Here is a 24,516-nt window from a genome sequence, read left to right as displayed (position 1 = left end):
GTTGATTTCTTGGAGAATATTAAGGGAGATGACGTTCCAAAAAAGTCAGAATTGCACAAAATGCTAAACCAGAAAAAAAAGAATCTGTAAACTCAGATTTCTAAGAATTGCATGAGCTAAACGATTTTAAACAGCAATATTTGGTGATCTAATCTGAATTGGTAGAGATGCCCGTTTTAGAAGAACGGGGATGACAGTCTAGGAGGAACACTCTTAGCAGCCTCAACAAATCGGCCTGCATGACTGCTAAATATGGCTCAAGGGGCTTGTTATGGGATAGGTTTGGGGCTGACCCTACCTAGATGGGCAATAACTGAAACTCATTACTGTAATTTCTAGTAGTAGAAATGAGTTTGTGGTCTGTTCGGGCTGGGGGAAAAACCCATTAAAATTGACACTAATTTGGACCCTTTGGCAGTTTTAACAGAGAGTGTGAGGCCTGAATGGATATGAAGAAGGAACATCCCTAGATGTGTTCCTTCCAGAACAGAGTTGAGACACGTTATCAGAGCAGTGTAGGTAAACTTGTACTGCCACTGTCTGTGCTGTATCTGTTCTGTGGATAAATGGAGGACTTCTGAATCGACAGCCCTGGAGTCTGGACTTCTAACAAGTACCCAAATTGCTTAACTTCCTCTAGGGAACTGAAAAAGCCAGGGTGGTGGGAAGGGTCAGAGGGGAGCTTGTCATGTAAAGTACACACCTATATTATATCTATTATACATTTTAAAAGATGATGCTAGTATATGTATAGGATATTCATGCTAATTGCCTATTCCTATGTAAAATGTAGTAATATCTTCCAAAATTTTGTTACTAGATTATAAAGCTAATGCCAAATTTCATTTTGCTGCAGTTCACAAATGCTTTTTTATATCTGCAAGAAACTAACTAGTCATCAGATGCTCAGCAGTACAGAAATCCTCAAGTGGCTGCGAGAGATTCTCATCTGTAGGAATAAATTTCTTCTAAAAAACAAAGTAAGTAAATGTTAACATCTGTCTGTTAGGATCATTAAAATTAACTGCTCTCTGTTTCGTCACTCCCTTTATTTCCCAGGTTATTTTTATGATTGGAAGAGGTTTAATAGCTACACCTACACTTTCTGGTTTCTGATTTCCTCTCTGCTGAGAGACGGTGTTTTGTGAGGCACCTTTGATTAGAATTGGTAACCCCAGTTAGGTTTAGGATTTTTTTTTTTTTTTTTTTTAACTTCAGCTACACAGGTTGTCGTACTTGCCTGGAAAATGTGTATTTCGCAGAAACCTGGTGCCCGATACCTGTTTGCCTAATACAAAGGGAAATAGTCCACAAGGTGAGGAAAAGGGAAAGTTAGTTATGATAAAATATTCTTCTTCATGGATGAAATAAAAATTTCGTTTTGGATCTCGTGTTCATATGAGTCCTAGAATTCTGACTAGCTTCTTTCCAATAATCTCAAGAGACTTTTTCCAAGCCAAACACACATTGTAATGCTACACTTGCTAGAATTAAAACCAGACTCGCTATATTACTTTTTGAAGTAAAGATCTATTAGAAAAAATAAAGGGTTTCCTTTTTTTTCTATCTGACCTGAAAGTAGCTGTGCTAACATGAGGAGGATACTATCTTATGTGTAGTATATGGCGTGCTTAAAAAGTCCTCTTTCAGCAAGAGGATTTTTACCTTTAAATTACTTTCTTTTCTTCTCTTTTCAACTTTGGTAGCTCTGTTGCTGATGGACACTACTTTTTGTCTGTGTTGATGCTGAGTAGTAGGCTTTTTCCTTTGGTATCTCCAGTTTAACATATATTTGTAAAATATAATCTCACGTATTGCAGCTGAAGCCCTTAGGCATTCTGGCTTTCTCTGAATTCAGAAAGACTTTTACATTTGGCCTCTAAGTGGAAATCAACTGTCCTTCAAATAGAGAGTATGCTTAATATTATCATTCTCCTTCCAGTTAAGAAGTAATTAGTTGTTTATAAAATCTCTTTCCTCTTAGTGCTTAGAGGATGTTCATTAATATCAGGGTCAGGAAAAGATAATAGTTGTTATTAGAGCTCTGCTTCACAATCTCAGTTCCTGCTTTTCTGATCTAATATAAATTTTATAGAATGAAATGTACAGTACTCCTGAGCTTGGCTTCTTTAGACTTAATTACATGTAAATTATAATTACATTTATGTTAGTATGTATTCTCTGGAGTTAAACCAAGAAGCCTATAGGGTTTTCAGGCGGCTCCAGAAAGGGAGGAAGAGGCATCATTTTGTGCTTACCTCAAGGTGATGTGTTTTTGAAGATGACTCTCCAGGTAATCTCTTAAGGGGAAATATCATTCTAAGATACCATTAATATGGGTAACTTTATAAAGCCCTGAGAGCACCAGTGTGAAAAGTATTGTGTAAATGTTGAAGAGCTTTTTACCTTCCTGAAATCTATCCTTTTTACCTTTTTAAAAAAATAGGTTGATTTATTTTTCTTCCCTCTCTTTATAGCAATCAGATAGGAGTTCCTGCCACTTTCTCTTCCTTTATGATGTCTCTGGAGGTGGAACTAGTCAAATTTCTCTTGACCATGAAGAGATGATACGCTGTGCTCCAGGAGCTACCCTCAGGAAAGGGAAAGGGAATTCTTCCATGGTAAGAATTATATGATAATAATTCTTTTTAACACCTGGGGAGAAAAAAACCTGCGTGCAAGTAGAAATTAAATTACTTTGAGAGGTAATACCCTTTGACAGACAAGTTTCTCAAGCCTAATTTTAATGCTAGTTCTAGCTGCAGGAAAAAAATGAAGAGGATATTTATGAGCCAAAACTTGAATTTTGTTTTTTAATGTACGCTTTTCCAGTATCAATAAGATTTTCCTAAGTACATGGTTATCCTTATGAAAAGAGCAGGTTCATAGCCACTGTGTTCATGCAATGGCATATAAGAGCTCTGATCTTGTTTAGGAATGCTTATTCCTACTGGAATAAAAGCAGTTTTAAAGAATAATTTGGATAAGGCTGAATTTTAATAAACTTGCCGTATTCATAAGCAATATTACCAAATTCGGAATTCTCTATTTTCCAAGGAAAGTACAGCAGGATGCAGCGGAACACCGATTTGTCGCCAAGCCCAAACAAAATTGGAAGTCGCCTTATACATGTTTTTGTGGAGCCCAGATATTGAGGCAGTCCTTGTTGCAATGTCCTGTTTCCGTCATCTCTGTGAGGAAGCGGATATCAGATGTGGAGTAGATGAAGTCTCAGTGCATAATTTTTTGCCAAACTACAATACTTTTATGGAGTTTGCGTCTGTTAGCAATATGATGTCAACAGGTAAGAATCATGAATCTGTAAAATACTTTTCTACCTGTATAATACTGTTATTTGTGTTTGAGTTCTTTAAACGGGTTGAGATTCTTGATTTGATTGCTACTCCTGCTTTCACTGAAATATCTTAATTGTCAGAATTGCTAGAAAGCATAGAGAACTTGGGTGACTGAGTTCATGAGGATTTTAAAGTGTAAAAAGAAGAATCCTTTTCTAAACGCTTTAAGGGGATATGTTTCTCTGTTAATTCAATAATTACTTTTAAAGATCTCATATTTTGATATAGGTGGGTTTTCAAAAAACTTGGTTAAATGTTCTGTGCTCCTTTGTAGGGAGAGCAGCTCTTCAGAAAAGAGTGATGGCGTTGTTAAGACGCATTGAACATCCAACTGCAGGCAACACGGAGGTAAACGTTCTTCTGAATTTGTATACTCTTTGCGTGCATATTTTTTTGAAAACAGAAAATACTGTTGCTACAAGTAGTTTTGAAATTAAATCTTGATATATCTTATTTTAGGCCTGGGAGGATACACATGCAAAATGGGAACAAGCTACAAAACTAATCCTTAACTATCCGAAGACCAAAATGGAAGATGGGCAGGTGACTATGAATTTTTCCATAGGTTCAACCCTTACAAAAATCAAAATAACTATTTAAGCTTATTTATTTTAAGGAATTGAATTTTAATCTAGAGAATGAGTTTTGTAGGCAGACTTAAGCTCCATGAAAGTAATCCAGAAAAATAATGGTAGTCAGTTGTCCACTATGCTTACTAAGAGACCAAGAAGTAATTTGACTTAAATTGCTGTAAGGGAGATGGAAGCTGAGCTTAAAAATTAAAAAGAAATTGAAAAAAAGAATAGTGAAAACTCTGGAATACTACTAGAGCAATTATGAAATCCCTTTCACTGAAAGTTTTTAAACAAGCTGCTGGCTACCATTATTTTAAATGTGCTTTATTCTGGTGCAGAGCAGGGAGTTGACTAGGCAAGCCCCTTCAGTCCTTTTTACCCTTGCTTTTTCAACTTTTCTAAAAACAGTGCCTCTGTATAGATTTCTGTTCGTACTACCACAATAAACTATGGACGGTGAATCTTAGAAAATTCTTGAGACTGGAATTGTAAATGGCAGGATGTGTTGCAGAGTACTTTAGAATTCTGATCTCTGTCCATTAGTTACATTTAATTGAAGAGATTTCATCTTCAGACATTCTTTTTCAGGTTACTGAAAGTCTTCATAAGACAATTGTTAAGAGACGAATGTCGCACGTTAGCGGGGGAGGCTCCATAGATTTGTCTGACACAGATTCTCTTCAGGAGTGGATCAACATGACGGGGTTCTTATGTGCCCTCGGAGGAGTGTGCCTACAGCATCGTAGCAATGCAGGATTAGCAACCTACAGCCCACCTATGGGCCCTGTCAATGAGCGTAAGGGCTCCATGATATCTATGGTGTCCACTGAGGGAAATGCAGAGACTCCCGTTAGCAAATTCATCGATCGATTATTGACTCTGATGGTCTGTAACCATGAGAAAGTGGGCCTTCAGATACGGACTAATATTAAAGATCTGGTGGGTTTGGAGTTGAGTCCAGCACTTTATCCAATGCTGTTTAACAAATTGAAGAATACCATCAGCAAGTTTTTTGATTCTCAAGGACAGGTAAAGTGTTGATATATTCCTTCACGTTTGTGTCTTAATAAAAAGCATTTGTCTTGTCTTTCACATAGGTAATTGAAATTGATACCTGTTAATGTTTTGTACAGAAAAACCTGCAAACATTGTGATTGTATTTGACAACGTCCATTAATAATTATTGTATTTGTGATTCCAGGCTATATTTAACTTGAAGTAATTGAAAACATTCTTGAATTCTTAGTGAACTCTGAGTACAGAATCTGTGAGAATGTTGTCAGAATCGTTGTGGCTGGTAGTATTGACATACTTAATCTTGACATATTGGAATTCTTTTGGCTAGGTGATGCTAGAAAAATGCTTGTGCATTAGATTTTTGAAATGCTGCCGTATATTTGATAAATACCCTTTTTTGGTTTTGTGTGCAAAGAATTAAGACCACCGACTTTCTTCCTGTAGGTTTTGTTGACCGAGACCAACACGCAATTTGTAGAGCAAACCATTGCTATAATGAAGAATTTGCTTGACAATCATACAGAAGGGAGCTCAGAGCATCTTGGACAAGCTAGTATTGAGACAATGATGCTAAATCTGGTTAGGTAAGAAATCGTGTTGATCTTCCCATATAAAGTAATACGTTTAAGAAGTGAGGTAGATCCTTCTAGTTTATATCTTTTCTGCTTGCATCCATGGAGAAGCAGCAGCTCATTTTCTGATCCTCCTCCTCCTTATGGTTCTGACAACTTTAGTAATTGTGGAGATCATTTATACTGTAGCATAAAGTGTGCTGATAGAGGGTGACTTTTTTTTTTTTTTAAAGAACTAATCATTCCATAGCTTGGCCTCATTCTTGTAAGTATTCCTGGTTTCTTTTCTGTACAATGGTGTTAGTGGTTAAAAACCAGCTGTAGGACAGATTTCTGTTCAATTTTATACTAATAGAAAACTTCTTTGGCCAGAAGAAATTTGGTGCTGGTCTTCAGCTGATATAGGGACTGGCCTGCTCACTTGGAAAACAAAAAAAGGTAGCCCCAACACTTGCTAACCCGTTATGCAAGTCTGCTGGGTCAGCCAGCATGGACCTGAAAAGTTTCGTCAGATGTATGGGCCTTGTAGTATGAAGAATTTAATCAATCTTTTTCCTTTTTTTTCAGGTATGTGCGTGTGCTTGGAAATTTGGTACATGCAATTCAAATAAAAACTAAGCTATGTCAGTTAGTAGAAGTAATGATGGAGAGGAGAGATGACCTTTCATTTTGCCAAGAAATGAAATTTAGGTAAGTATTGCATTATATAACTCCCAGGGTAGCGTAATGTGGACAAGTGTAATTTTGTTTGGTTACACGTTTAAAAAAATAAACCAAAAACTGTCTCGCACCAGTATTCCTGGTATAGGGATAGTACTCCTGTCTTTGTCTTCAGAATAATTTAGAGCCTGGTGCTGCATTAAAATTTTATTTTGATTGCGGGGATACTAAACATGTGTAAAAATGATGTGTTTGATACAGACTGGAGTATTACTTGCTATAATAAAACTAGTTCCGTTCATCTTCAGCGCGTGGCGGTTCAAATAGTTCTTACACTGAATTTGTAATAATTAAGCATGATGCCAACAGTAGTAAGTGTGTTTGGGGGAAGGGTTGTTAAAGAAAGAAAGAAAAACAAAGCTAAAGCAATATATCTATATGTAACAGGAACAAAATGGTAGAATATTTGACAGACTGGGTTATGGGAACATCTAATCAAGCAACAGATGAGGATGTGAAATGCTTGACAAGGTAAGAAAGAATACTATCAAACTGTTGCTAACAGTGTTCCAGGTGGCATTTGGTACCCACAGATGAGCTGGCTCCTGTGGACTTCCTGCAGTGGTAGAAATTTTAAGGAAAAAAAACAAAAATTGAAACTTAAGTTTTGGTGAGCAACAACAGAATTATATTTAATGCATAGTCTTAACTAACATGGCTCTTGAGGTGTTTGTTTGTTTTGGTGGGTTGTTCTTTTTTTTACATCTACCAAATTTATTTAATTCCTTTTAATACCTTTTCTGATTTAGCATTAGGATTGAACATTTTATTTGCTAGAACTACATCTTCATATGCTGCATTCTGAAGAATAAAATTGTGAAACATTATAGTGTTGAATTTATACTTAACTGTTTTTATAGTGACAAATTTGGTTTGCAGTTGTTGTCCTTAGTAGATATATTGCTTGACCCTGTACCACAGGCTGCAGTAGCTTTTTTCCTGGTGGACAGAACTTCACTAGGATAACTCTTTTTTTAAAACATCCTTTTCACCTGCAGTTAGATACATAAGGAAAAGGGATGTGGTACTGGATGGGAAAATTGTCAAGGGGAAGGAGAGACTTAATTCTGCTGAACTGATTCACAGCCGCTTAAAACTTTATTTTTCAGAGATTTGGACCAAGCGAGTATGGAAGCAGTGGTCTCTCTTCTTGCTGGACTTCCACTACAGCCTGAAGAAGGAGATGGTGTTGAGTTGATGGAAGCGAAATCTCAGTTATTTCTTAAGTAAGTAGTGACTTTTAACTATTTTTCTATACAATGACTCTAAGTAGCTGCACCTTATGACTTTTATTACAAACTATGTTTCTTCTCGTTGAAGAAATAATTTTATTATCCAAACAGAAATTACTTCTTATCCCATTTCACACATCTTAACCTCCTAGGTTTATGGAAACATTTTCATTTAGAAAATAATTATAAAATTTTACTTTGTTTCTGCTTAATGCAGATGTATGCTTAATTCCTGGGAGTGATTGGCTTGCTTTGGTATTATATTTTTATCTATGAAACTTAAAATCTCTTTCAAGACATCTGTTTGTAAAGGCACACCTGTGAAATTCACTTGCTTGGTTTGAGAAAATTTGCATACAAATTTTAGGACAGTGCTTTCTGGTTGTTACAATGCATTTGAAAGTTTGGATTATGCTACAAGAAAGATTACATGGGGCAGTTACAAGATTTTTAGGGAGGCTTATTGTCTATTTGCTACTGTATGCAGATCTTTTCAGATGGTTGCCTTTGCAGAACCTGTTTTACTTATCCAAGTCTTTTTCTTTAGATACTTCACACTGTTTATGAACCTTCTAAACGACTGTAGTGAAGTTGAAGATGAAAGTGCACAAACAGGTGGCAGGAAACGTGGAATGTCTCGAAGATTAGCTTCGCTCCGGCACTGCACTGTTCTTGCTATGTCAAATTTACTCAACGCAAACGTGGACAGTGGTCTTATGCACTCAATAGGTAAAGTAGTTAGAGATAACTGTGCATAAATGAATACATAATGAAGACATTGGTATTTAATTTATTTTTACATCTTCCTTAGTAGTTCTGGGTTTTTTTAATCAGGCTTGGGCTATCATAAAGACCTCCAAACAAGAGCTACGTTTATGGAAGTCCTCACCAAAATTCTGCAGCAGGGAACAGAATTTGATACGTTAGCAGAAACAGTGCTAGCAGATCGGTTTGAGAGATTGGTGGAGTTGGTTACAATGATGGGTGATCAGGGGGAGCTTCCTATTGCTATGGCTTTAGCCAATGTGGTGCCTTGTTCTCAGTGGGTAAGTTGATTCATGCATTTTATTTCCTACGTTTTTGAAAAAATTAAGACTTGAACTAAAAGTTAGCGTGAACATTAAGGGTGTAACAACAGTCTGCTAAAGAGAGATTAGGCCTACCATTCATGATAGCTGGCCTTTCCTACTATATTCTTGAAAAGTATACTGAATCTAATTGTCAGACATCTTGATTATAAACTGCATTTTTATAGTAAATTTTTAGTTAATATCTAGGAATAATTTTATATACAGTTATTGTAATAAGTGTATCTGTTTCGGTTGCTTATTTATTACAGATTGTGTGTGCTGTAATGCAGACAAACAGAACTGTTTTTGCTCCTCTAGATTTTAGCAAGATGAATTGGGCTTTGTTACACAGCAGAATAACTGCTTATCTGTCTGGACTAACCCTTATGAATTTGTATGGCTGAATATCATGAGGCAGATTTTTAGACAAGCAATAGCATAGGAAAGATGTAAAGAGAGATTGTCTAAGCTTAATTTGATATTTACATGCAAGACTCCATAGCAAATTTAAAGCATTAGTACAAATTGCTTGGTGGTTATTTCATAATTCTTTTTTTCCGTACTTGCTTTGGCTCACTGCTAGTCAGATTAACATTTCATTGCTTCTTTTAAGGATGAGCTAGCTCGTGTCCTGGTCACGCTCTTTGATTCCCGGCACTTGCTCTACCAGCTACTCTGGAATATGTTTTCAAAGGAAGTTGAACTAGCAGATTCCATGCAGACACTCTTCCGAGGAAACAGCTTAGCCAGTAAAATAATGACTTTCTGTTTTAAGGTATATCATCTAATTGTTCTCTCTGGCAATTCAGATCATTTCAATAACGGGAAAAGTTTAGCAATATAAAAATACAAAACTACCAGTCTATGGTGTTACGCACTTGAGTGACTGGATTAGATGAAAATAGTGCAGAGTTGCCTTTGGGTCTCAGTTTAAGTCAGTCTTAGCTCTCACATCTGTTAAGTTTAGGGAGTTTTGCTTTTAATGTTTCAGCATTTGATGAACTAATTCTGGTAGATCTCTTATGCTCAGGCCCAAGTGAAAAATACAAATCCTCCTGGAACTAACCTTTTGCCAAGACTTCACGACTCAACCAGTTAGGCTTAAGCGTACAGTTAGTCCTCCTGGAAGTTACCATGGCAATGAATGTTTCATCTTGCCTAGCCTGTATATTCTGCACTGTAAAGAAGAAAACTGGTCGCAGTAACAAAACCGTTTGCCAGATTTGTAGATTTCCACAGATTGCTAGTTATTTAGAAAACATAACTTATTTGATACAAACAGCTAAATATTTGTAAAAGTTTTAGTTATCTTAAAGTCCTTTCCTAAATAATCTTCAGTCATAGTAGGGCTCTTTAAACTTCTGACTAGTTTGGTTATATGAGTGATTCTGGGGCTAGTACCAGCTTGAAGACTGTTCCTGATGGTCTTTTTGTAACGGGAAATTTAAAGATGGGGAGACAAACTCTGAAGTCTTGTTTATGATTCCATTTCAATTTAAAAAGTTGTGTAGTACTGTACAAACAGAGATGGGCTATGGAGTCACTGTGCTCTAAGAAAGAATCCCATCTGGTTATTGTGGTTATTAAAGTGACCTATAGTTTTCTCTAAATTGGAAATTCATTAAAATACTTCTAGAAATTGATCACAGATACGTTTCAGAAGTGGGACTATAATACAGAAACACCAATTTTACAGAAATCTGACTTATGCCAAAACAAAACAAATGTTTTCAGGCACTTTTAACACTTAGAGAGTTTTGGAGTGTTCCTGTGAATTGCCATGTTAATCTGGCCACCTCTTCTGCTTTTCTTTCTACCCAGGTATATGGTGCTACGTATTTGCAGAAGCTTTTGGAACCTTTATTAAGGACTGTGATCACATCCTCTGAATGGCAGCATGTTAGCTTTGAGGTGGATCCAACAAGGTTTGAGATTCAAGGGGGGAGGAAATGTATTTATTTGTAAACGTGATTCCCAGTCATTGTAAATATGGTAGGATTCCTTGTTGCAAATATTTTTCTCATACTTTCATACTTTTCCCCTCCTCACTTTACCAGGTACATTAATTGTATCTGCAGTCCTTACACCCAGGGAGAGCTGTACAGAGCTGTCCAACACAGCGAGATGGGTTTTGCTGCATGTCCTCTAAGCCCTGAGAGAGTAAGGAAGATAGAGAGCTCTTGCAGGACCTCTTCTCCTACTTGCTACTTCAGACTTTTATGTAGGCCACTAATGTGGGGATTTCCAGTAGTACCAGAAAGCATCTGCTTTAGGTCATTGAATTAATTACAGAAGCAAGATGGAATGTGTGCATGTTGTAATTTTTTTGCTTTAATTTCTCTTATATAACTTCAAGACTTGGATTTAGTAGCTGTTCTATTGCTTTGAATTACCTCTAACTCTTAGAAAAACTTTAAGTATTCGTCTTTTAAGTAGCTTACCAAAAGACAGGCCTTCTTTTTAATAGTTAACTCTCAAATATCTGTGTCTACGTCAAAAATTCCTTTCAGAGAAACCATCAAATTGATAATGCAATTATCAGTTGGAATTACATATGCATGTCTTTGTATGGAATGGTGTCAGAGAATCCCACTTACAACTGCCTGTTTATTACTGAGTATTAAATGACCATATAGATGTAGCTTACATGGTTTAAAATATCGATGGAAACTTTTGTGTGAAAGAACATAAATATTTCTGTAAGATTTCTCTTTACCCTGTGAAATAAGGTTACTACCAAACATACAAGTACAGCTAGTATCATTTATTTGATTGCTGGCCATACATTTATGGGTCTGTTTCAGGCTGGAGCCTACAGAAAGCCTTGAAGAGAACCAGCGGAGTCTCTTGCAAATGACAGAAAAATTTTTTCATGCAATCATTAATTCTTCTTCGGAGTTCCCACCACAACTTCGCAGTGTGTGCCATTGTTTATACCAGGTATGCCTGCAATGGTTGCCTGCCCCTAAACTTCGGGTTTTGTTTTTATAATTCTAGCAGTTTGGAGCTTGGTCCAGTAGTGGGTGCAGAGTGGGCATTTCTTAAAGGCTGTTTTCAGACGTTTGCTGAACAACAGGAATCTAAACGTAGGGACTGAACGGTGGTTTAAGACTTGGGTTGGCAATCAGGAGGTGTCCTGATCGAATGTCGGGGGAGGTTTCTATACGATCCCAAGGACGAGATTAAGACGCTGGAATCGGTCAGATGTCGTACAACCTTTTACTTTTATTTGAGGGGAGAAGAGAATGGAGGGAGGAGGGAGGGCAAGGGAGGAGAGGAAAAGAATAGGGGGGGAGAGAGAGAGAGAGAAGGAGGAGTTTATCACCACCACTCCGACTCCCATGATCTTCCGCTGGGTCTTCAGTGGCCTCAGGCGTCGTCAGGGACCGAAGGGGGGGGCTGTGAGGGTGCAGGAATGGAAGGAGAGGTCGCGCACGCCGCCCGACCGAGGAGCACGTGTGCTCCTTACATAGGGGCTCATCGCGCATGCGCAGATCGCAGATGTGTGCGTGCGCTTGTCACGGACGTGCTGCCCCCGCCTCTCTCTTCGCGCCTTTAGTCCCCGCCTCGGCTCTCTTCACGCCTTTAGCCCCCGCGCAGGCGCACGAGGTCGTTTTCCTCAAAACGGTGGAGAAGAGGGTGTTCTCGAAGCGCGACGCTGGATGGCGCTACAGCGGCAATGTCGAGGCACAACCGCATTTTCTATCGGTCCTTTACACCACCCCATGGCTCGACATTGCAGCTTGGTGGCATAAGGGAGAGAGAAAGAGAGGAAAAAAAGGGAGGAAGAAAGAAAACACGGAGTTGAGAGAGTTGGGGATAAGGGTGGACGAAAATAGTGGGGAGGAAAAAGGGAACAACATGGTTTCGGGTGAAGGAATGCCTTAACATAGATTAACTGAGGTATTGCTCAATGCAAGCTCATTCTCGAGTGACTTCAACAATTCTTCAACTTTGAAGGGTAAACATTAGAAATGGAATTGGGGTTTCAAGAGACAGGTACCATGGTTGGGGCTTGTGGACAAAATGCCGCAATTTTCAGGCACCTGTTTGTATCCCAGCAATTACTGACATTGGCCACTGCCTCCCCCACCCGCTCAGCCCATCCCGGTTGGTGGGGTTTAGTAGATCTCCTTTATTATTGCAGGTGAGTTGTCTGATAAACATCCACCCTCAGCCTCCCTCCTCACCCTGAGGGGGGAGGTTTTAGTTTCCCGCCACTCGTTTCGTCCTTCTTAAACCCTTCCTCCCTGTCCAATGCCAGCGCAGAAGGCAGGTTCGGTTTGGGAGGGGGTCCTTGCCCGGACCACCTCCGCACCAGGAGCTTTAACTTTTTGGTGGGGAGCCCGTCCATCAAGTCTCGGGGCACACCCTTTTGCAGTCCCTTTTGCCACAATCCTTGTTGGAACGGGGGTGTTCTCCCTTTCTGTTAGGTCGGTGCTTCCCCGCGAAGAAGCCAGCAATTTATTTGCCGGCTCCGCTGCCCGCACGGCCCTAGTTTCTACCTTTTGGTAAGTCCTGCCCACTGGCCCATATTTCCTCCCGTAGTTTATCAGTTCCTGAGCTATCTCCCCCCAGGTCCACACCTTCCTCCCCCACTGCCGCTGTTTCGGGGGTTACCGTTCCCTCCAGGGCAGCTGTAATTCGCTCTTCGTGAGGCACATTTTGAATTCTCCCCTGTAACTGGATCCCGAGAGGTTTTACCGAGTCGGGGAGTCCTCTTATTAGCAGCGTCAGTTGCTCAGGGTCTTACTGGTAGTAACATCAGAGAGCTTAGGTTTGGTTTAAGTTCCCGGTCATACATCATTTGCAGGCATGCTGCCTTCTGTACGTTTTCTAGTAGTTGATCGACCGAACCAGTTATAGCTAGGGGATGCCCCCTCTCCAATGGGTGCAGCCCCCCCGCCCAATATGCGGCCCTCTGGGTCAGAGACCATGGGGCTCGGCGATCGCCCATTGTGAGGAAGACGCCGGGGCCCCAATACCCCTTTGCTTCCTTTTCCGATAGCATGACCCTGTCCCCCCCCCGACAGGGATACCCTCCACGCATATTCGGTTTCGGATTCCCTTGCCGTCCTAGCAAAATCCTTCTGTAGTTTGGCCAATTTGGTGGTGGTAAAGGGGATTTCTTTGGTGACAACTTGGGGACGGTTATCACTATCGTCCTCATATATGTATTCTGTCTTTACCAGCGGGCACGTATGGGGGGGGTTATCCACAGTCTCTCTTAATCGCTTTAAATCTTTCTGGGGATAAATTTGGTGTACCCCTTTCTCCTCCAGCATTACCTCCGCCTCAGCGGGGGGTGTCTGCCTCCCTCAGGAGCTGAACCCTTAGCTCTTCCTTCAAAATCATAGCTTGGCGCTTCTCCTCTAGCGCCCGTTCGGTCTCTAGTAATTGCTCTCGCAGTGGTGTTATCGCCACTTGCAAGGAAGCGGCCACAGCCTCCGATTGGCAGGGCGCTCGTTTCTTGTCCTCCACCGCCGCTGCCAGACATGCTCCTAACACAGCACAAACGATGGCTTTCCCTTTCCCCTTCTTCACTCCAGCTTCTTTACGCAAGACCGCTATTCGGTCCATAACACTTTGCAGTTGGAACCAGCGGTCCCGTGCCCAATCTCGTCCCGGGGGTGAGGGGCGAGAGTGGTATGTTTCTAAAAACTCATATAATTTCTCTGTCTCTTCACAGGAATCGCCTGCCTTTTGGGCGGCCATGTCCTACAAAGGGGAGTTCGTCCTGGGAGGGTCAAACCTTAGAAAAACCAAGTTTCCCCTATGCACTCCCAGGAGGCCAAAACACAAACTAATACCAAAAAGTTCCTCCAAAGGGGGGTGTCGTCCCGAGAGGGTCACGCTTCAGTATCCAAGTTCCCCCTATACACTCCCAGGAGGCCAGACCGTACACTACTACAAGACAGAGGAGAGCCTACAAAGGGGATATCGTCCTGAGGGGGTCACGCCATAAAATTCAAGCTTCCCCCTATATTCCCTCAGGAGCTCAAATCACAAAGTAGTACGTGCGTTTCAGTGCAAAGGTCTCAACACCCACTCCTTCCTTGCGCTTCGTTCACCTCCGGCTGCTTCCCTCGTGGGAGAGCAGAGCCGCGGATCGGAACTCCGCACTCGCTTCGTACTTATTTGTACGTCTTGTTCACACGCAATCGCTCAGCACACCGTAAGGTTGCATGACACTCTCGTCTCAAGGGATCCTGTCCGTGACGCCAATTAAATGTCGCGATCGAATGTCGGGGGAGGTTTCTATACGATCCCAAGGACGAGATTAAGACGCTGGAATCGGTCAGATGTCGTACAACCTTTTATTTTTATTTGAGGGGAGAAGAGAATGGAGGGAGGAGGGAGGGCAAGGGAGGAGAGGAAAAGAATAGGGGGGGAGAGAGAGAGAGAGAAGGAGGAGTTTATCACCACCACTCCGACTCCCATGATCTTCCGCTGGGTCTTCAGTGGCCTCAGGCGTCGTCAGGGACCGAAGGGGGGGCCGTGAGGGTGCAGGAATGGAAGGAGAGGTCGCGCACGCCGCCCGACCGAGGAGCACGTGTGCTCCTTACATAGGGGCTCATCGCGCATGCGCAGATCGCAGATGTGTGCGTGCGCTTGTCACGGACGTGCTGCCCCCGCCTCTCTCTTCGCGCCTTTAGTCCCCGCCTCGGCTCTCTTCACGCCTTTAGCCCCCGCGCAGGCGCACGAGGTCGTTTTCCTCAAAACGGTGGCGAAGAGGGTGTTCTCGAAGCGCGACGCTGGATGGCGCTACAGCGGCAATGTCGAGGCACAACCGCATTTTCTATCGGTCCTTTACACCACCCCATGGCTCGACATTGCAGCTTGGTGGCATAAGGGAGAGAGAAAGAGAGGAAAAAAAAGGGAGGAAGAAAGAAAACACGGAGTTGAGAGAGTTGGGGATAAGGGTGGACGAAAATAGTGGGGAGGAAAAAGGGAACAACATGGTTTCGGGTGAAGGAATGCCTTAACATAGATTAACTGAGGTATTGCTCAATGCAAGCTCATTCTCGAGTGACTTCAACAATTCTTCAACTTTGAAGGGTAAACATTAGAAATGGAATTGGGGTTTCAAGAGACAGGTACCATGGTTGGGGCTTGTGGACAAAATGCCGCAATTTTCAGGCACCTGTTTGTATCCCAGCAATTACTGACATTGGCCACTGCCTCCCCCACCCGCTCAGCCCATCCCGGTTGGTGGGGTTTAGTAGATCTCCTTTATTATTGCAGGTGAGTTGTCTGATAAACATCCACCCTCAGCCTCCCTCCTCACCCTGAGGGGGGGGAGGTTTTAGTTTCCCGCCACTCGTTTCGTCCTTCTTAAACCCTTCCTCCCTGTCCAATGCCAGCGCAGAAGGCAGGTTCGGTTTGGGAGGGGGTCCTTGCCCGGACCACCTCCGCACCAGGAGCTTTAACTTTTTGGTGGGGAGCCCGTCCATCAAGTCTCGGGGCACACCCTTTTGCAGTCCCTTTTGCCACAATCCTTGTTGGAACGGGGGGTTTCTCCCTTTCTGTTAGGTCGGTGCTTCCCCGCGAAGAAGCCAGCAATTTATTTGCCGGCTCCGCTGCCCGCACGGCCCTAGTTTCTACCTTTTGGTAAGTCCTGCCCACTGGCCCATATTTCCTCCCGTAGTTTATCAGTTCCTGAGCTATCTCCCCCCAGGTCCACACCTTCCTCCCCCACTGCCGCTGTTTCGGGGGTTACCGTTCCCTCCAGGGCAGCTGTAATTCGCTCTTCGTGAGGCACATTTTGAATTCTCCCCTGTAACTGGATCCCGAGAGGTTTTACCGAGTCGGGGAGTCCTCTTATTAGCAGCGTCAGTTGCTCAGGGTCTTACTGGTAGTAACATCAGAGAGCTTAGGTTTGGTTTAAGTTCCCGGTCATACATCATTTGCAGGCATGCTGCCTTCTGTACGTTTTCTAGTAGTTGATCGACCGAACCAGTTATAGCTAGGGGATGCCCCCTCTCCAATGGGTGCAGCCCCCCCGCCCAATATGCGGCCCTCTGGGTCAGAGACCATGGGGCTCGGCGATCGCCCATTGTGAGGAAGACGCCGGGGCCCCAATACCCCTTTGCTTCCTTTTCCGATAGCATGACCCTGTCCCCCCCCCGACAGGGATACCCTCCACGCATATTCGGTTTCGGATTCCCTTGCCGTCCTAGCAAAATCCTTCTGTAGTTTGGCCAATTTGGTGGTGGTAAAGGGGATTTCTTTGGTGACAACTTGGGGACGGTTATCACTATCGTCCTCATATATGTATTCTGTCTTTACCAGCGGGCACGTATGGGGGGGGTTATCCACAGTCTCTCTTAATCGCTTTAAATCTTTCTGGGGATAAATTTGGTGTACCCCTTTCTCCTCCAGCATTACCTCCGCCTCAGCGGGGGGTGTCTGCCTCCCTCAGGAGCTGAACCCTCAGCTCCTCCTTCAAAATCATAGCTTGGCGCTTCTCCTCTAGCGCCCGTTCGGTCTCTAGTAATTGCTCTCGCAGTGGTGTTATCGCCACTTGCAAGGAAGCGGCCACAGCCTCCGATTGGCAGGGCGCTCGTTTCTTGTCCTCCACCGCCGCTGCCAGACATGCTCCTAACACAGCACAAACGATGGCTTTCCCTTTCCCCTTCTTCACTCCAGCTTCTTTACGCAAGACCGCTATTCGGTCCATAACACTTTGCAGTTGGAACCAGCGGTCCCGTGCCCAATCTCGTCCCGGGGGTGAGGGGCGAGAGTGGTATGTTTCTAAAAACTCATATAATTTCTCTGTCTCTTCACAGGAATCGCCTGCCTTTTGGGCGGCCATGTCCTACAAAGGGGAGTTCGTCCTGGGAGGGTCAAACCTTAGAAAAACCAAGTTTCCCCTATGCACTCCCAGGAGGCCAAAACACAAACTAATACCAAAAAGTTCCTCCAAAGGGGGGTGTCGTCCCGAGAGGGTCACGCTTCAGTATCCAAGTTCCCCCTATACACTCCCAGGAGGCCAGACCGTACACTACTACAAGACAGAGGAGAGCCTACAAAGGGGATATCGTCCTGAGGGGGTCACGCCATAAAATTCAAGCTTCCCCCTATATTCCCTCAGGAGCTCAAATCACAAAGTAGTACGTGCGTTTCAGTGCAAAGGTCTCAACACCCACTCCTTCCTTGCGCTTCGTTCACCTCCGGCTGCTTCCCTCGTGGGAGAGCAGAGCCGCGGATCGGAACTCCGCACTCGCTTCGTACTTATTTGTACGTCTTGTTCACACGCAATCGCTCAGCACACCGTAAGGTTGCATGACACTCTCGTCTCAAGGGATCCTGTCCGTGACGCCAATTAAATGTCGCGATCGAATGTCGGGGGAGGTTTCTATACGATCCCAAGGACGAGATTAAGACGCTGGAATCGGTCAGATGTCGTACAACCTTTTATTTTTATTTGAGGGGAGAAGAGAATGGAGGGAGGAGGGAGGGCAAGGGAGGAGAGGAAAAGAATAGGGGGGGAGAGAGAGAGAGAGAAGGAGGAGTTTATCACCACCACTCCGAGTCCCGTGATCTTCCGCTGGGTCTTCAGTGGCCTCAGGCGTCGTCAGGGACCGAAGGGGGGGGCCGTGAGGGTGCAGGAATGGAAGGAGAGGTCGCGCACGCCGCCCGACCGAGGAGCACGTGTGCTCCTTACATAGGGGCTCATCGCGCATGCGCAGATCGCAGATGTGTGCGTGCGCTTGTCACGGACGTGCTGCCCCCGCCTCTCTCTTCGCGCCTTTAGTCCCCGCCTCGGCTCTCTTCACGCCTTTAGCCCCCGCGCAGGCGCACGAGGTCGTTTTCCTCAAAACGGTGGCGAAGAGGGTGTTCTCGAAGCGCGACGCTGGATGGCGCTACAGCGGCAATGTCGAGGCACAACCGCATTTTCTATCGGTCCTTTACAGGAGGCGATCAAATGTTATTTTTTTAAGGAGTGGAATCACAGCTAAGCACTCAAGCCTAATAAGGCAGCAATAATCTCTGCTTTAGCATCTCTATAGGAGACTAAAGATTAACTAGGAAGGTAATGGTTATACTTGCTTTTATCAGTTTATCCTATGGGCCATCTATAGGGAAGGCAGCAAAAGGGGGGAAAAAAAAATCGCTGCTGGGTTGAGAGAATGCAAAACTGTGTTTTGAATTTAGAAACAGTGTACTTGTTTACTTTTTATATAGGGTCAATTAACTTTATTTCTGATTTAATTAAATATCTAAGTGTCTTATTGATCACACCTTTGATAAACCTTAACTTGGGGAATAAAATAGCTATTTCTGCAGTTACTGACTCTAGGTAGTTGTTCTCTGCATAAAAACAGAGGCAGTTTCTTCAAGAGCATTTTTCTGTGACGTAAATTTCCAAAAATTGTCTATGTATTATTCAGGTCATTGCTCCAGGAATATTATTTAGTTGTCCATTACAGGTGAGCACAATCTTATACTTCCTGCCTTTGATAGAAAAGCAGGTTAAAAAGGGTGTAAGATGCTCAGAAGAAAAAACCTGTGTGGTCTTCAGTGGGACCACAGTAGTTGCAAGTCCTAAATTTCAGAAACTGTGGATTGAAGCTGAGTATAATGGAAGGAATTAGATGTATAAAATGCTGTTGGCTGTATTTGGTAGAGAATTGTTTGTGGTTATATGTGCTTCCCTAAGGAAGATCATTTGCGGGTGAGGTCAAGACACTGCTTCATTCAGGCTTTATGCTGATCACACTCAGTGTCGTGTCTCGTAATCATGTTCTGAAAGCAGGAGTCTCTAGATCGCTGTGGACAACTGTAAGGAAAGCCATTAACTTGTACTGGGAAGGAGGTCCACTGACACATCATTTGGTAAATATCATTAGCCTTGTAACTAGGATGCTGCAGATGCTCTGTACTTTTGAGGATGAAAGGTTCTTGTATTTGAGAGATAGAATGACAACAGGAATACGTTTTGGTCTACGAAGTAAAATATCTTCCATCTGCTATGGGCAGCGCATTCTGATGGAGGTACGGTTGCCTGTTAGAGGCCTGGAGTAAGTTATTGTATGCAAAGGGCTGCTGTACTTTGATTAAGCTGCTGACCAAACGTTTTGCAAAGACAGAGTATTGAGAAATTCAGCAGGTAAATAGGAGGAAGAAAACCTGGAAGAGACAGATAAATGTATTTATATACTTCTTTTAATGAGGCAAATGACAGAGACTGACTTCTATTTGTAGCCAAAACTTTAGTGCTGTCACAGAAACCTTGGAATGTTACCAAGCTGGGAGCGCCCAATTCGTGCTTGTTTCTGGTATCATTTATAGATGATGCTTAAAGAGAAGAAACCTTCCTGAGTGGTGCCCTGTCCTCTGTAGAGTAAGTTCTTCTATAGCGGTACCCTCCTGGCCGCCTCCTGCTCAAGTACCTGCGTTCCCCCGCCTCCGTCCCCGACTCCTCTGCTCTGTCCCGTTTCTGCTGCTCTCTGTAGCAGCTCAGCAGGAGGTGCTGAGCCCAGTATGCTTACAGGTCTCTCCTGCTCCTTGTGTTTTTCTGATGGATTTAGCTGCTGTTAAAAATTCCAGCGGGGGATACTCCTGCCACCCTCAGGGCTCATAGGAAATACGATTTCCAGTCCTGTGGGAGGACTGTCACAGCAGAGCTGTGCATGGCAGAATATTTGACCTGTGGTCTCAGTTAAGTGGTCTGGACAAGCTATTTTTGGCCTTTCAACCATGGAGCCTGTATCTCAGGTCTAAAGTAAAGCAAGGAAGATCGATTTTCTGAGCTGTACGAACTAATTACGAGTAATAAAAAGTTCTGCGCAGTGTAGTCTCGTCGTATTTTTACAGTGAATGCTGCATTATTAAATGCAACTACTGTGATTCTCAGAACTTGGAAGTGAGAAACAGTGAATTGTGTATTGTGACTGTTGCGCATCTTGGGTTGTTATTGTGAGCTGTTTGGTATGAACTAGGCGTGCAAATGACGTGCCTTGCCTTTGTTTCTGCTGTAACAGCTTGTATAAATGGCTTCTAAAGTCATCAGTTCCTCTTTCCGACAGTGGTTGTGTTCAGGTTGGCAGGGGAGGGCGTTGGGGTTTTTCTTTGGTTTGTTTTTTTAAATTGGGAAATGAGGGGGGCAGGTTGGTTTCCTTCAGGTTCAAATGGCCGCAGTCTCAGACATTGACTGGGAGTATATTCGAGTGTTATTGAAAATGTCACACACAATCTTGACTGTTGCTTCTGTTATTTGACGTTACATTGTCCCACGTCTTTTCCTAGTATTGCTTTGATATGCCGTTACTAGGATGGATCAGGTTTATTTCCATTTCAGTGATACGTTGCTAGAAATTATTTCTACACAAACCATTTTTAATTCCTACATGAAATGGAATTACTAAAACGTACCCACCAGTGGGCAGTGCCAGAGATTCTTCTATGGAAGCATATCAAGTCTATTGGCTTTATTCTTGCCTTTACATTTTTTTGGTAACACGGGTGATTTGTTCCTGAAAGAGATGATTTACTGGCAAATATACAAGTGGTATTAACTGATACTCAGCTTCAACGTTTACTGTTTTAACTGGTGACGTGCATATTTGTGTACAAATGTTGGTTCATCACAAATAGTGTAATAATTCATTCTGTACTTTCAAATTCCAGAGAGTTTTGAAGAGTCTGGCCTCTATCTGAAAGAAAGTACAATTAAAATCTGAATTTTTTTATATTAATTCATTTTTATCATAAGAACCAAATAGGTGATTTTTATTAGGTAACTTTGTTTTTCATAAGGTGAATGTGTTTCATCCCAAGCAATAGTGTAGTAGTAAATGAGACTGAATTTTGCAGTGTCTTTTTATGCTTAGAGTTTTAAAGTAAACGTGTGTGCAAAAACTACTCATCAGGTGTGTTCTGTAAATGATTCATAGCTAATTTTAATCAATGTAGCAACATTATGGAAACAGTGTATTCAGTTGGATATTGGGGGTCTACGCTGGCTGGCGTTTCTGTTACCAGAACGGAGGCCTAATAAGTGTTTTCATCTGGAAACGTAACTGGTTACCCCGACAGATTCACGCTTGGTCATTTTCAGGTAATGTATGTTCAGGGGTGTTACACGGTCACGAACGAGCCTGATCGAAGTAACTCATACAAAGAATTTGTGCTGGCTAATTCATAAAAAACACACAAACATATGTGATTTTTCTTAATAAAGAGAGATGGGAATTTTACTTGCTTTAAATGCAATAGGCTGATGCATGGGGTATGTATATGACTGCTTCAGGAGCTAACTCTGTAGAAATTACACAAAGTCAGAAATTTGGCAGAGGCACCGTTGGTTAAATATTAATAGGTCCTGCACAAATTTGAACTATTTAAATTTAGCTTGGTTAGCAGAATAGTTTTTACTGACTGGGGTTTTTTGTTTGGGTTTTTGGTTTGGTTTTGTTGTTTTTTGTTTTTTTTCTTTTTACTCTGTCACATTCTTAAGTTGTAGAAGTTCTCTTGCAGTTCCAATTTTTGCGATACTCTAAAGATTATTTAAACTGTTGGTGCACGCTTGCTCTCAAACTGCTAAATATTGCTAGCTTTCTGTTGATACAGCTCCAGGTGTTGCTTGCTGTAGGGCTTCTCAGTGATGCTAATTTACTGTTACAGCTAATCTAAAGGAGGTAGGAATGAGCTCCAAAACCAAAATTTACCTCTGTACAGGGGAGCAGTGCACAAGGCTGATGTACTATAGCTTTGCTCAAATCCTGACGGGAAATACAAGAGAATGCGATGCTTCTTGGTGGGTCCCTTTGCATTTAAATGAAACGCTGAAATAAGCGCAATCAAGTCAGGTATCTTGGTTTGGAAATCTATAATAAATCAACATAGACCTGCTGGCTTTTTTCTTCCTCTTTCCACAGAGTGTTTTATGGCAGTGTTTAGCTATTAAAGTAGTAATAACCATGATGATTCACAGATCTAACTAAATTGAAGGACACACAGAGAAACATTGGGAAGATTTAAAACTCTAAATTTATTTTAAAAGTATTATGTATTTCAAAGGTATAACACTTTACTATTTTTACTATTAAAATTATTTGGGGATGGTGAAATACATTTGAAAGCTGAATATACCATTTAATGCCCAATATTGTGTATCATGAGCACATTAATGTGGTTTGACGTTTAATCTAGCCAGAAATAGTAGAAATGATTGAAATGCAACATTTGCTTGTTTTGTACTTAGTGCTTTGTAAATAAGATGTAATAAAATTGTGGAATAAAAACTCCATCATCAGTCTTTAGTTTATATATTTCATTTTCTGTTGGTTATGTTTGTTACATTTTACTGTGTAATTTATGTACAAGTCAACATTGGTTTTTTGTTGCTGTATGTAGTTGGTGCTGTGACTTGTTTGTGCTCATCTCTGTTCTGTAGGCAACTTGCCACTCTCTACTGAATAAAGCTACCGTAAAAGAAAAAAAGGAAAACAAAAAATCAGTAAGTTTGGAGACCTTTTTATTAGCCATTTCTTTCAAAGCACAACAGAAATCTTTTGCTGTTTGTTCAAAACATCTTCACTTCAGTCTATTTGACCTCACTGTAAAATCATTCTACTAATTCTGGCACAAAATAGCTTTCATTTCAATTAACACTGGAATTAAGTTATATTTAAAATATTCTCTGTGTGCCTATTTGAGTCAACAAAAGACATTTTTAACGTTACTGCTTAGTATTTAATACTCTGATTCTTCTACCCTTGCCACCATCTTCAAATTAAAAAAAAATGTGGAAGAAAAATGTTTTCTTCGGTGTTGGGGAAAATCTGAGCCTGTTTAGTTATTTTAACACTCTGGTTGATAACTTGACTTCAGCTTGCATCCTGGGAGAAGAAAAATTAATATATATGGGTTACTGAAAAGAAAAGACGCTTATATGACTTGTTTCTGCTACATTTTCTTTTGTTTGCCTTGTGACTAAGCAAGAAAATTTAGCACTTGTATTGATTTACTGAGAAAAGCAGATTTCCCATTTTAAGTAACTTGCTGTGTTAAAGAATTTAGATATGTATATTGTGATAGAGTGATGTCATTAAAAGTTAAGACTCGTCCTTTTCTTTGACAGTGACCTCAAAATATAAAGTATGAATAAAACAGGCAGAACGGAAATTTAGACTTTTATTAAATACTCCCTTATTTTTTTGTTGTAACTGAGCAGAATAGTAATCATGTTTAAATGCAAAATCTGCGTGCAAACTAGTATTTTACAAGAAAATACTATGAGTAATTCCATCACAAGGTAACTGAATGAAGTTGATACTGAACCAAAGTGATTCTTGATATGTTATGTATGTACTAATGGCTTTATCTGTTTTAAGAAGCATGATTTGAGATTGCACTAGCTAACGTTTTGAAATATTTTAGTAAAATGGGGTTTGTTTGGGTTTTATTCATTTTAAACAACATAACTTAAAATATGAAGCTTGCTAATTTTATTCTGTGAAAAGGTAGAATTTGACTTGTTTTGATTAACTGCTGTTACTCATAAGAAAACATACATACACATACCAAATCCTTATAGAACCACGTCGCATATTTAAGAACTTTGTTTTTGTCAGGGAGCTTTATCTTTAACTTTTCAAAGTCAAATGAAAGATACCTAGAGAGTAGACTATCCTTTTACTAATACATAATTGATTTCCTAAAAAGAAAGGAGGTTTCTTTTTTCTTACAACATTTTCAGATTTTTTTTTTTCCTAGATAGCAATATTTTAAATCTGTAGTTCTTCCAGCAAATTTCTGCTAAGTGATTTTGGACAGTGTATGTATAGGCAGGGAAGTACCCGGGCCGCTCAGCTCTGGCTCATCCTGTCTTTCCTCCTTTGGCAAATCTGTTGAGATGTGATGGTTCTGAAGAGTATTTCTACAAATATCTCCTTCCCACAAATTTAAAATTACTCCTGAAACTTACAGCATAAGTCTTATTGCTGGAGAGGCTCTCGTGATCAACA

At 41.5% G+C, this 24,516-nt stretch overlaps 1 protein-coding gene and 2 pseudogenes across 9 annotated transcripts in view; 1 reads left to right on the top strand and 2 right to left on the bottom strand.

Moving 5' to 3' along the window:
* The window catches only part of NF1 (neurofibromin 1), a 111,754-nt gene that overhangs the window by 29,892 nt on the left and 57,346 nt on the right, over positions 1-24,516 (top strand). For 7 of the 9 annotated variants that reach the window (XM_087751945.1, XM_087751948.1, XM_087751944.1 and 4 more), the window contains 16 exons: positions 857-980; positions 2,478-2,621; positions 3,058-3,304; positions 3,631-3,704; positions 3,816-3,899; positions 4,520-4,960; positions 5,393-5,532; positions 6,088-6,210; positions 6,628-6,711; positions 7,350-7,466; positions 8,020-8,201; positions 8,307-8,518; positions 9,156-9,317; positions 10,364-10,467; positions 11,347-11,482; positions 22,944-23,006. In XM_087751945.1, coding sequence (XP_087608071.1) covers positions 857-980; positions 2,478-2,621; positions 3,058-3,304; positions 3,631-3,704; positions 3,816-3,899; positions 4,520-4,960; positions 5,393-5,532; positions 6,088-6,210; positions 6,628-6,711; positions 7,350-7,466; positions 8,020-8,201; positions 8,307-8,518; positions 9,156-9,317; positions 10,364-10,467; positions 11,347-11,482; positions 22,944-23,006 — 2,437 coding nt within the window. The remainder of the gene's footprint in view (positions 1-856; positions 981-2,477; positions 2,622-3,057; positions 3,305-3,630; positions 3,705-3,815; positions 3,900-4,519; positions 4,961-5,392; positions 5,533-6,087; positions 6,211-6,627; positions 6,712-7,349; positions 7,467-8,019; positions 8,202-8,306; positions 8,519-9,155; positions 9,318-10,363; positions 10,468-11,346; positions 11,483-22,943; positions 23,007-24,516) is intronic. The other 2 variants (XM_087751943.1, XM_087751942.1) reach the window with 2 other exon arrangements.
* Positions 12,778-14,224, bottom strand: LOC148056330 (uncharacterized; annotated as a pseudogene).
* Positions 14,506-21,599, bottom strand: LOC148056329 (uncharacterized; annotated as a pseudogene).

This window comes from Nipponia nippon, unplaced genomic scaffold (assembly GCF_047370975.1).
Source record: "Nipponia nippon isolate SJK-2023a ecotype South Korea unplaced genomic scaffold, ASM4737097v1 scaffold_15, whole genome shotgun sequence".
Taxonomy (NCBI): Eukaryota; Metazoa; Chordata; class Aves; order Pelecaniformes; family Threskiornithidae; genus Nipponia; species Nipponia nippon.
The sequence above is the reverse complement of the archived record's forward strand: the minus strand, read 5'-3'. Positions and strand labels throughout refer to the sequence as shown.